General features: G+C 41.1%; 1 protein-coding gene across 5 annotated transcripts in view; it reads right to left on the reverse strand.

Moving 5' to 3' along the window:
- The window catches only part of BRMS1L (BRMS1 like transcriptional repressor), a 43,074-nt gene extending 31,084 nt beyond the window's left edge, over window positions 1-11,990 (reverse strand). For 4 of the 5 annotated variants that reach the window (XM_024762101.1, XM_024762100.1, XM_024762099.1 and 1 more), the window contains exons 1-2: window positions 7,417-8,129; window positions 1,183-1,273 (exon numbers count right to left, since the gene is read on the reverse strand). In XM_024762101.1, coding sequence (XP_024617869.1) covers window positions 1,183-1,273; window positions 7,417-7,558 — 233 coding nt within the window. In that variant the 5' untranslated portion in view covers window positions 7,559-8,129. Of the gene's footprint in view, window positions 1-1,182; window positions 1,274-7,416; window positions 8,130-11,919 lie in introns of those variants that run through there. The other variant, XM_024762098.1, reaches the window with a different exon arrangement.
- Window positions 11,991-12,252: the final 262 nt, after the last annotated feature.

Here is a 12,252-nt window from a genome sequence, read left to right on the forward strand (position 1 = left end):
CCAGAAATGGCATAAATCCAGCAGGATTCATATGGTAACCAAACCTGTCTTATTTTAGTCTGGCAATTTCAGATATTAAATGGGCTTTCATCTCTTCTTTGGGCCTCTCTAGGGAAGAAGTAGGCGAAAAGGAATAAGCAGCAAAATCACGAAGGATTCATAAACTGAAGAGCCAGCTTCTGAATAAGTTAAGGTGTCTTTCTCTCTTTCATTTACAATTCCTAAAATGTAGCTTGCCCCATAACCTTGCCAGCAAGTTCCAAACTGAAAGCTCACCTTTAAGATTTTTTTTTAATCTGCATCTGCATCTATTCTGTTCTCTCAAATCACTGGGGCCCATTCTTGCGTTACCAACTTTACATAAGAGTTCTGGCATTGTAAGCAGGGGGAAAAAAATAGTATCTAATAAACATGCACTACATGCCAGACAAATGGCTGAGAATTTTACAGACTGCTCATTCAATCTTTACAGTAGATAATAACGAATCTCTTATTATACCTTTGAAATCTGTCCAGAAAGCCTGGATTCAGAGCCTATGCTCTTTCTATTCCACTACAGTTCCTCCAAAGTAATGTGCCTTAGTGGAAGGGACACCATAGCACTTTCTGCACTAGAAGGCAGAAAGCCTGGCTTAATTTATCCCTTTCTGAAGAACTATGAACAAATCACTTAACCTCTCTGAGCATCAATCTTCTCATGGGTAAATTAGAGATAAGACTATCTATCTCCCAACCTTACAGAGAAGCAAACTAAATAATGCGTGTGAAAACACGTAATGTATATATTACCCAATGTTAAGATATAAACAAAAATCACTATGCCATCTTTGGGAAATATCTCTCTTATTCTCACAATTTTAAAATGCCATCTTTATCCAATTATTTAACAAAGGAATAAATGAAGCAGATTAGAATCAAGGGTGCAACAACCCAGGAAAACATTTTCATTACCAACCCCACATAAAAATCTTATTATATCCCCCCCAAAAACAGCCTCAAAACCCTTGATTAGTTAATGAGGTCTTCAGCAGGCAAACAATAGCCGAAGCCTTTTTCAGATCAGTCGGTCCCATAAAACACGAAAAGGAAAATAGTTTAGAGTGAATATAATTTCTCTCATGCTACTGTACACGTGACAAGGTTAAGATTCGGTGACAATGACCTTCTGAAGTCACTACTTACTGATCCTTGAGATCGGTAAACTGTTTTTCAAGATTGGACATTTCATCTAAACATTCCATTCTTCTTCTTTCACAGTCTTCATCATCCATTTCTGTTAGTAAAAGGCAAATATCAAAGATAAAATTAATTTTATGTTCCAAATATATCTGAATGTTAATTCAAATGGTAAAAAAAAAAAAGAAAAACACTGAAATATGAAGTTAGATATGCAAGGCCTACATTCAGCCTTAAAATACATATTTACCAAAAATAATTTCCACTATAGATTTTAAACTAAAATACAGATGAATTAAAACTATAACAGTCTCTAGACCTTCTTATTTTTATTCATTTTTAAATAATTTTAAAGGGCCAACATTAAACTGTGACTATGAAGTAATTAACCCACTTTTGGTCTGTTTTCCACCAAATCACGAGAACTTAAGCACCAAGATGATTATGTCCTTTAAAGGTTAATATTAAAAAAAAAAAAAAAAAAGGTTAATATTGCTCAAAAACACTTATGGAATTCTTCTTTCAGCACTGCTCACAAAGATGATTTGCGGTTCAAATAAAAAAGAAGACTAATCTCATTATGTTTACCACAGAATATCTTGGTCTCCTACTCTTATATTCCCATTGATCCCTCTCCCCAAATTACTGTCAGTCAGTGCGAAAGAGGAAAATGAGGAGAAAAACAAGCAAACTTTTCAAGGAAAGCAACTGTTAGTTACCAGCTCTGTCCTATATTTCATATCTTCTATTTTTACATCACATACAGTTGACAATAACAGAAGCTCAAAATGATATGCATATTGATCATCATCAAATAAAGGTCAAACTATGAGAAAGAGTTAAATTATGTTATCTTCCAATAGTGAGGAAGTATACAATTTTTTTTAACTTTTCTGAAACAGATTAAAATTATTTCTGGCTCCTAATAGCTTATTCCTTGGCTATTTAAAACGTGGGTCCCTCAAGACGACTCACTCCCCATTATCTCTGGATAGTTTTTCTGTAGCCTTAGGACCGGCCCAGTACCAAGGTTGGAGAAGAATAAAACTGTGGAAATTTAACATGCAAGACATATGGTAGAAAAGAAATGCTTTCACAACATGCAAAACTGCAAAGTTTATTTAAATAATTTCTTTGCACTTAAAAAATTTGACTTGTAGTTCAAATTATTATTACATTTTTCACAAATTAAGTTGTTCATTATTTTCTGGGATAGAATAAAAAACAGTGAAAAATCACAAGGGTCAACATAAAAATTAGAGAGGCAGAATTTTAGTAAATAGATGTCATATTGCGAGATCCTAGCTCCCATAAAAATTAAAATTACAAAAAAAAAAAGAACACTTGAAGATAAAATGTTTTACAGACCTAGGAAATGTATTCACATATAGTATAGATGTTCTTTCTCTGTATTCCTCACTTTTGAAATCTCACCTATTTTCATGACTAGGAAGATGACTTCCAAATTATGCTTCCCATACCAGGCAGGTCCCAACGCCACATTTCCACCTGTCAGTTGGGCACTCTGACTTAAATATACCAACAGGACCTCAAAAACAACGTCTGTAATACTCTATCTTCCACCTTCATCTCAAATCTTTTACTTTTCTATTTCTGTTCATGCTACCACCATTCTCCTTGTATCTGGGTTTTTCTTCTTACCTTGACTCTTAAACTTGTAGTCATCAATCCCACTTTCTGCTTTTTTTGAAATCTTTCACATCTATATCTTTTCCTTTTCTAGCTCAAATCCTTCTCCCAACCAAACTGGTTTTCTCACTTTTTTGAATAAGCCTTAAGATCTGGCCTTTGCACTTTTTCTTATATTCCTCCTTCTATAGCAGGGGTCCCCAACCCCCAGGCTATGGACTGGTACCACGTTAGGAACCGGTCCCCACAGCAGGAGGTGGGCAGCAGGCGAGCAAGCAGAACTTCATCTGTCTTTATAGCCACTCCCCATCGCTCGCATTACCACCTGAGCTCCACCTCCTGTCAGATCAGCAGCGGCATTAGATTCTCATAGGACCACAAACCCTACTGTGAACTGCGCATGCAAGGGATCTAGGTTACGCACTCCTTATGAGAATCTAATGCCTGATGATCTGAGGTGGAGCTGAGGCAGTGATGCTAGCACTGGGGAGCGGCTGCAAATACAGATTATCATTAGCAGATAAGTTTGCACAGAGACCATAATCAATTGCTTGCAGACTCATATCAAAACCCTGTCAGTGGGACTTCCCTGGTGGCACAGTGGTTAAGAACCCACCTGTCAATGCAGGGGACATGGGTTCTATCCCTGGTCCAGGAAGATCCCACATGCTGCAGAGCAACTAAGCCCATGCACCACAACTAATGAGCCTGCATGCCACAACTACTGAGCCTACACATCGCAACTACTGAAGCCAGCATGCTCTAGGTCCCACATGCCACAACTACTGAGCCCGAGTGCTGCAACTACTGAAGCCCACACGCCTGGAGCCCGTGCTCAGCAACAAGAGAAGCCACTACAATGAGAAGCCCGTGCACTGCAATAAAGAACAGCCCCCACTTGCCGCAACTAGAGAAAGCCTGCATGCAGCAATGAAGACCCAACACAGCCAAAAAATAAGTAAAATTAAAAATTTTTTTTTTAAAAACCCTATCAGTGAGTGGCAAGAGACAATTAAGCTGCATCTGACGGCAGGCTTTATAGTGGCAAGTGAGTTGATGTACTTCAATTGTACAGCTGCATCTTGTGGCAGGCTTTAAGTCAGAATCCGACACTTACTTTAGTCCGCGCATGGCCCACCCATTATTTTATTTACCACTTCCGTCCGTGCTTCTTTCCCCCACTGTGCACTTGTCTCAGTCACAGTTTTGGTAAGCCCACAAGCTAACCCTAGCCAAAATGAGTAAAAAACAAATATCACTGAAGAGCTTCTTTGAAAAGGGGGAAAGACCCAATGATGAGACAGCAGAAGACTCTAAGACTACCAACAAAAAGAAAGCTGGGTTTAAAAGAAAATACCAAGAGTCCTACTTAAATTACAGGTTCATTGCAACAGGTGATTTACATTTTCCAAGCCCACTTTGTATAACATGTGGCAACCGGCTATCCAAGGAAGCCATAAAACCTTCAAAACTGCTCCACAACATGGACACCAAGCACCCTGCATTAAAAGACAAGTCTTTGGAGTTTTTCAAAAGAAAATGACGTGAACACGAAGAACAGAAGCAATTACTGAAGGCCACCACTTCATCAAATGTGCCTGCACTGAGAGCATCATTCTTAGTGGCTAAACGTATTGCTAAAACTAAGAAGCCTTTTACTATTGGTGAAGAGTTGATCCTGCCTGCTGCTAAGGACGTTTGTCGTGAACTTTTAGGAGAGAATGCAGTTCAAAAGGTGGCACGTGTTCCTCTTCCGGCTAGCACCGCAACTAGATGAATTGATGAAATAGCACAGGATATCAAGGCACAATTGTTAGAGAGGATTAATGAGTCACCGTGGTACACAATCCAGGTTGATGAATCTACCAATATTGACAACAAGGCAACAATGCTTGTTTTGTGTGATACATTTTTCAGGAGGATGTGCATGAGGATATGTTATGTGCACTTTTGTTGCCAACCAACACCACAGCTGCAGAACTATTCAAGTCTTTGAATGATAACAGGAAAACTGAATTGGTCATTTTGTGTCAGTATATGCATGGACAGAGCGGCTGCCATGACTGGACGGCTTTCTGGTTTCACTACTCGGGTCAAAGAGGTTGCTTTTGAATGTGAGTCTACGCACTGTGTCGTCCATAGAGAAATGCTGGCTAGCCAAAAAATGTCACCTGAACTTAACAACATTTTTCAGGATATGATTAAAATTATCAACCACATTAAAGTATATGTCCTTAACTCATGTCTGTTCACGCAGCTGTGTGAGGAGATGGACACATGTCTTCTCTTATACACAGAAGTGAGATGGCTTTCTAAAGGTATATCACTGGCCAGAGTTTTTGAGTTATGAGAGCCACTCCAGAGATTTCTTTTAGGAAAACATTCACCAATGGCAGCACATTTCAGTGACACAGAATGGGTCGCAAAACTTACTTGCGTGACATATTCAACCTGCTCAACGAACCCAACCTGTCACTTCAGGGGAGAACGACAACTGTGTTCAAGTCGGCAGATAAAGTGGCTGCATTCAGAGCCAAACTGGAATTATGGGGGCGACAAGTGAACACTGGGATTTCTGACATGTTTCAAACATTAGCAGAGATTTTGAAAGAGACTGAACCAGGGCCTTCTTTCTCCCAGCTGGTGCATGATCACCTATCTCAGCTTTCTAAAGAGTTGAACATTACTTCCCAACCACAAAAGACCCCAAAACTGGGAAGAAATGGATCCGCGACCATTTGTGAATAAGCCAGGTGAAATCGACTTTGTCAATGCTAGAAGAGGATCAACTGCTTGAGATCGCAAATGACGGTGGCCTTAAAAGTACGTTTGAGACAACTTCAGATCTCCATACGTTCTGGATTAAAGTCAAGGCGGAATATCCTGAAATTGTCACAAAAGCACTGAAAAGCCTGCTTCCATTTCCAACTCTTATCTTCATGGAGCAGGGTTTTCTGCAGTGACAGCAGCCAAAACGAGATCACGGAGTAGACTGGACATAAGCAACACACTACAGGTGTCACCGTCTCCCATCACCCCCAGATGGGACCATCTAGTTGCAGGAAAGCAAGCTCAGGGCTCCCAGTGACTCTGCATTACGGTGAGTTGTATGATTATTTCATTATATATTACAATGTAATAATAACAGAAATAAAGCGCACAGTAAATGTAACGGGCTTGAATCATCTCTAAACCATCCCCCCCTCCCTGGTCCGTGGAAAAATTATCTTTCACGAAACCAGTCCCTGGTTCCAAAAAGGTTGGGGACCGCTGTTCTATAGAAACACCTGAACATTACCACTCCAATCCAAGTTCTACCCATTCTTCGAGGTAATTTAGGTAACCCCACCTTCTTCATCTAGCCTTTGCTGACCACCCTATACTGAAAAGATTTCCTCTGCCTCAATTCCTACAGTATTGTTTATAGTTAAGCATTTGTTTGGCAATTTAATCAAGTGGTGACCTATGACAGCTCTTTAATTGCAGTCAGATTATAACTATTTATAGCTCACAATGAGTAGAACCCAGTACTGCAAAAGGAAGTCACTCAGAAATACTTATTTTGGGGTGGTTGATTTATTGACTGAAATTACATACTTCCATGGAGGTTTCCTTTGAAAGGGAAACCTGAAAAGAGGGTGTCAGGGTGCTGACAGACTGTCATCAACTTGTCATCAATCCTTGCTTCACATGGCCAAAATCAGGACAAGACAAAGAAATAAGTCTCATCTTCATCATATGGATAAAAGGAAAAGAATCCAGGTAATCACAAATTCCACTTTTTTAAAAAATAACCATTACTAAAAGTTTGCAAAAATTCACTTGTGGTGTTAACCTGCCCTCCTCTACCCCACCCCACATCCCCCCTGAAAAAACAAAACTAAAATAGCCCAAAGTTAGAAAAGATTGCAGGAAAGAAAAGATTTGGAGAATTTCAAAGTTGCCAAAAATCAGCCAATTTATAAGCATATGAAGATCCCCAATCACCCCTGATGTTAGGCTCTTCTTAGTCTTGACAAATGCAGAGAGATGCTGTAAACGGTCCAGCTCCCACGTCAGCCCCTCGAAAGAGCACTAATATCAAGTGCTGACACGCTGACTTGGAAGCTGAGATTAAAAAATTCTAAGCCAGCCAAGAGCCAATACAAATCTACCCTCGGCTCCGACAACCCACCCACGTTGACAAGTAAGGGTTGCAAAGGTGCAAGATAAGAAGTCGGTGGTCTGGGGAGAGGAGGCATTTGCAGGGTCTCCCAGACAAGATGCGGCACATTCCTCGCTCCGGATAGCCCCGGGCACTACCCAGAGGTCCCAAGGGCGGGGCGGACCGCGAGCAGGACCGCGCAGCGTACGGGAGCTGGGCGAGTCCAGGCCCGGGCCCTGCCCCGCCCCGCCAACCGGGACCCGCCAGGAGTCGGGCAGCGCCCAGCGAACAGTCCGGGTGCCAGGGAGAGCTGGGAGCCAGTCTCCGCCCCTTCCCTCTCTCTCCTCCCCGTTCTCCCAGCAGGACGCAGCTGCCCGGCGTGCGGAGAGCGGCCTGTCGCTAGCCTGACGCGAGGACTCGGGGTCCCAGCCCGCTGGGTCGCGTACCTGAGCTATCTCCATCCTCGGAGACCGACGAGCTCTCGGTGTCCTCGTCCTCGGAGCTGCTCCCCTCGTTTTCGGCGTAGTCCACCTCCATCTCATCGTGATGGTTCGTCTCCTTCTTATCCCCTCGGGAATGGACTGGCATTTTCCAGCCGCGCCGTCGCTTCCCACTCCCGGCGCCCAGCCCGGCCACCGCCGCTTCAGAGAAGGGCGCGCCGAACGCCCCGACCCACCCAGCGGCCGAGCTTTTTCTGAACCCCCTCGGCTCCTCCCCGCCCCCGCCGGAGCCTCACAACCTAACCCACAGGCTTTGCGCTGGGAGCTCTGCCATTGGTGGAGGCAGTCCTCCGAGCCTGGGGCTGGAGCTTGTCCTGCTCGGGTCCGGTTGGTTGCCGGTAATTACGGCGCGGCCTCGCGGTATGTGTCGGGAGTTGTAGTCCTTACTGCTCAGACCTGCAGGGGCCGCCAGCTTCCAAGCTTCAACAGTCCTGATCACTTCTCCCCTCTGGACTTCAAGTCCCACAAGGCACGAAAGCTGCCAGAGTCGATCTCAGTTTATAAACTAAACAGAAACAGATTGTGAGAATTTGGTCTGTATTTATTCTTTTCCCGCCAAGTGATTGAGCTCCCAGGCCATCCAAGATGTTTCTGTCAGACGAAAAGGTCTTTTGCCTGAGGTTTTTTCCTCCTCTTTGAGGATACGGGAACTGGAGAAATGTCTCTTTACCTAAGCACTTTTATTTACTACTAATAAACTATTATTTAATTTATTTCTGCAGGCAACTTGCACTTTCTATGTTGCACAAAAGTCTTTAAATTGTTCTTGAAACTTTTGCAATCCATAATATGGAAGGAAAGGAAGTTTTATCTTGGCACTTTTCTCTAGTATGTTTTGCATTATTTTTTACCATTTGCAGCCTGAAAATGCTACCAATCTTAACTTCAGTTTTCAAAGAAAAATACATATTTGACTTAATGAAATGTTATATTTTATCAACGGTAGGGATGATAGACAAGGAAAACTCATTAAATATAATCATAATAACATACTAATTGACCACTTTTACTCTGTATCAGGTACCCTGGTAAGTTCTTTAAATGAGTTATATTGAGTTAAATTCTCAATTTAACAGCCCTGAGGTAGTTGCTATTATTATACCCATTTTACAGATGAGGAAACTTTACTTGCAGACAAACCTAAAAACGGTATTTTATCAATTATAAAGACAGGGCTTCTTCCTGAAGTGGCAATTTGCTATTGACAGAGATTTCATAGAATATTGTGGGTTGTACAGCATTTCTCAAACACAAGGCCCAAAGACATTTGACAGAGAATGATAAGAGTATCCAAGCATAAATTTATTAAAGTTAGATTTGGAATTTAACGACAGAAAACATTTCAAGGGCTATCCATCTCTTGGCTTAGATCCAAATTATGGGGCTTTTATTATCTAGTGTCAGCCTACTTGTCAGCCTACTCTTCTTACTGTAGTCTCCAAAACTGAACTCCTCAATTGATAAACACACAAATTGTTTCCCATTTCAATGTTTTTGCATATCCTATTCTCTCTGCAACCCTCTTCCACTCCTTTTTTTCAAAGCCACTTTCCTGACAACGTTCATCACCAGCAGCACCTCCACCATTCAGTACAAACTCCTGTTCCTTCAGGTTGCTACTATACTTTGTACTTTGCAACTTTGTACTTGTTTCTGTCAAACTGTATTGTGAATTGTTTAGCAGATGCATCTCACCTATTGGATTGTGAATTCCTTGAGAACAGGGACTGTCTTATTCTGGGATGCAATTTCAGAGGCAAGCATGTGAGTACATGCACGTACATTATGTGAGTGGTGTGGACTAAAGTGGGGCAGCTGCTTTTAGCTCTAGCCAATTGTTGCTACATCAGAATTCTGGCCTAGATGTCAAATCTTCCAGTTTTCAAGAGAAACTGGAAATTTAGATCTCTATGTGAAATAACCAGATTTGTAAACATTATCTCAAGTGCATTTTTTTTTTTGCTGTTGTTTTGGTTTGGTTTGGTTTATTAAACTCCAGACCAAACAAAAACAGCTGTGGATAAAATCCCTGGCCTCTGTTAATCTCTGTTATATCAGCAGCTAGCAGAGTATGTGCTAAATAGTAACAATCACTTAGATTTCTGGTCACTATGTGACAAGCACTGTTACATGCTTTAAGTACATTAATTCATTTAATCCTTATAACAACTCTATGAAGTAGATATAAAATTATGCCTTCTATTTTTCAGATGTGGAAACTGAAGCTCAGAGCAGTTAGGTTACTTGGCCAAGGCCACACAGCTAATAAATAGCAGATTTAAGATTTGAATTTGAGTAGTCTGACATCAGAGCCTGCACTCAACAACCAGTATACAGTGCCCCTGTAACAGGTGCTTTCTATGTTTCTGCTGTTTAAAGGAAAACAGAAGGAAGTTGGAGAGGAGGCATAGGTTCTAGCCCTGGTTCTGCTAGTAATCAACAATTCAATTTGGCAAATCACACGATCTCTGGTCACTTGTAAAATGAGAAGTTTGTATTAACGTTATCTTTAAGTTCTCTTCTGGGGCTTCCCTGGTGGTGCAGTGGTTAAGAATCCACCTGCCAATTCAGGGAACACAGGTTCTAGCCCTGGTCCGGGAAGATCCCACATGCCTTGGAGCAACTAAGCCTGTGCGCCACAACTACTGAGCCCACACGCCACAACTATTGAAGCCCACCTGCTCTAGGGCCTGCATGCTGCAACTACTGAGCCTGCAACCCACAACTACTGAAGCCCGCATGCCTAGAGCCCGTGCTCTGCTCCACAAGAGAAGCCACCGCAATGAGAAGCCCACGCACCACAACAAAGAGTAACCCCCGCTTGCCTCAACTAAAGAAAGCCCGCATGCAGAAACAAAGACCCAATGCAGCCATAAATATATAAATAAATAAATAAATAAAATAATAAGTTATCTTCCAGCTCTAAAATTCCTGTCATCACTATATTTATGTTTAAGGCAGACAAAATAATGGGAGATTATACAATTAGAGTTGCATGATGGTGTTTTGCTTAAAAGGGTAATTTCTCTCTCCTCTCCCCAAACAGATTTTAGAAAAGATGCCTAGGGAGTGTAAGGGGAACCATAAGGGGAAAAAAATGAATAAGGCTGGAAAAGAATGTTGTCAATGTAGAAAGTACAAATTAATGTGAAGAAAACCATGAACACAGAATGAAGTTTCCTCAGTCGAGGCATATTAATAGATAGGAATGATGCCCTCCATTTATGTAGCACTTTACATTTCATGTAGGGCTTACACAATCATTAGATACATTTTAAATCTCACTTTTCATTAATCCATCCATACGCACTCATTTATTGAAAGCCTTCTAAAACTCATGGTCAGTCATCAGCAAAATCTACTATATCATCACCTCTTCTCTGAAATGTTCCCTTAACTTTCTTGTTCTAAACGGAACAGTGCTCTCCCCTAGGACTCTGCTTCCTTTGCACCCCTACTCCCACTGAGTCTTGTCATGGAGTAGGTATGTTCCATGTCCCCCTTGTTCCTTCTAGATGATCGTTCCCCCCCCAAAAAAACCCAGCTTGTCATCAGCATATACCACATAGTATCTTTACTTGTGGCTGTCATGTACATGCTGCCCAGACTCATTCCCCCTCATTTTTTGAAGATTTTAGCTCTTGGTTCATTCTCTCCCATGGTATGCCTATCATAATCCTTGATCATTTTAGTATTCATGTAAATAATCCTATACCACTCCATTTCCTACTCGGTTTGCTCTGGTACAGAGTAGACATAAAATAATCCTGGCTTTTTCTTTCTAGTTTTCCTCCCATACCTTCTCTGGGGTAACTTTTTTCAATCTGTCTTATTAAATATTTTAATATTACATGATAATTTAAACACATAGAAAGGTATTCAGAATATTATATATGTAACACAGTATTGCTCTCTAAGCTTTGTCAAATCTTAGAATTTTACCACATTTTCTCCAGACCCCTCTTCTGTCCCAGTTTTCTCCTTCCCTCTCCAGAGTAACCATTATTCTGACTTCAGTGTTTTTGATTGCTGTGCATGTGTACATACCATTTTTGTATATTATGTATCCATAAATAATAGAAAGGATTGTCTAACATGTTTTAAAGTAGTCTCATACACTACATATCATGCTACAACTTCCTTTTTCCTCAACAATTTTTTAATATGTATTTATTTATTTATTTGGCTGCACTGGGTCTTAGTTGCAGCACGCAGGATCTTTAGTTGTGGCACGCAGGATCTAGTTCCCTGACCAGGGGTCGAATCCGGGCCCCCTGTGTTGGGAGCGTGGAGTCTTAACCACTGGACCACCAGTCCCTCAGCAATGTTTTTGAGATGTATCTATTATGATACAGGTAGCTCTAAATCCAGTTATTTTAACCTGCTCTAAGGTAGTCCCTTGAATACATATATTCCATTGAATGAATATTAAAAACTTTACTCACTTACCTGTTAATGGATGGTTAGGTTGCTTCCAATGTTTTCACTATTAAAAACAGTTGCCTCAATGAATATTCTTGTATTTATCTTTTGGGGCATGTGTGCGAGGATTTCTCTAGGTCAGTGGTCTCCAAAGTGGGGCATGTGAATCCAGGGAGTATATCCTAGGGGACAGGAAGAAAAGATTAAAATTTCTGTGTATCTAATTTTCAATTTCATCTTTGTCTGGAATAAAGTAGATGTAGGAAGGAAGCTTTATGCCCATTTTTTACTCTGATTTACACTAATTATATTCCTTGTGCTTACTTGTTTTTAATCAGCAGATCCTGCCCCTAAAGGGAA

The sequence above is a fragment of the Neophocaena asiaeorientalis genome, unplaced genomic scaffold (assembly GCF_003031525.2).
Source record: "Neophocaena asiaeorientalis asiaeorientalis breed wild unplaced genomic scaffold, Neophocaena_asiaeorientalis_V1.1 scaffold190, whole genome shotgun sequence".
Classification (NCBI taxonomy): Eukaryota; Metazoa; Chordata; class Mammalia; order Artiodactyla; family Phocoenidae; genus Neophocaena; species Neophocaena asiaeorientalis.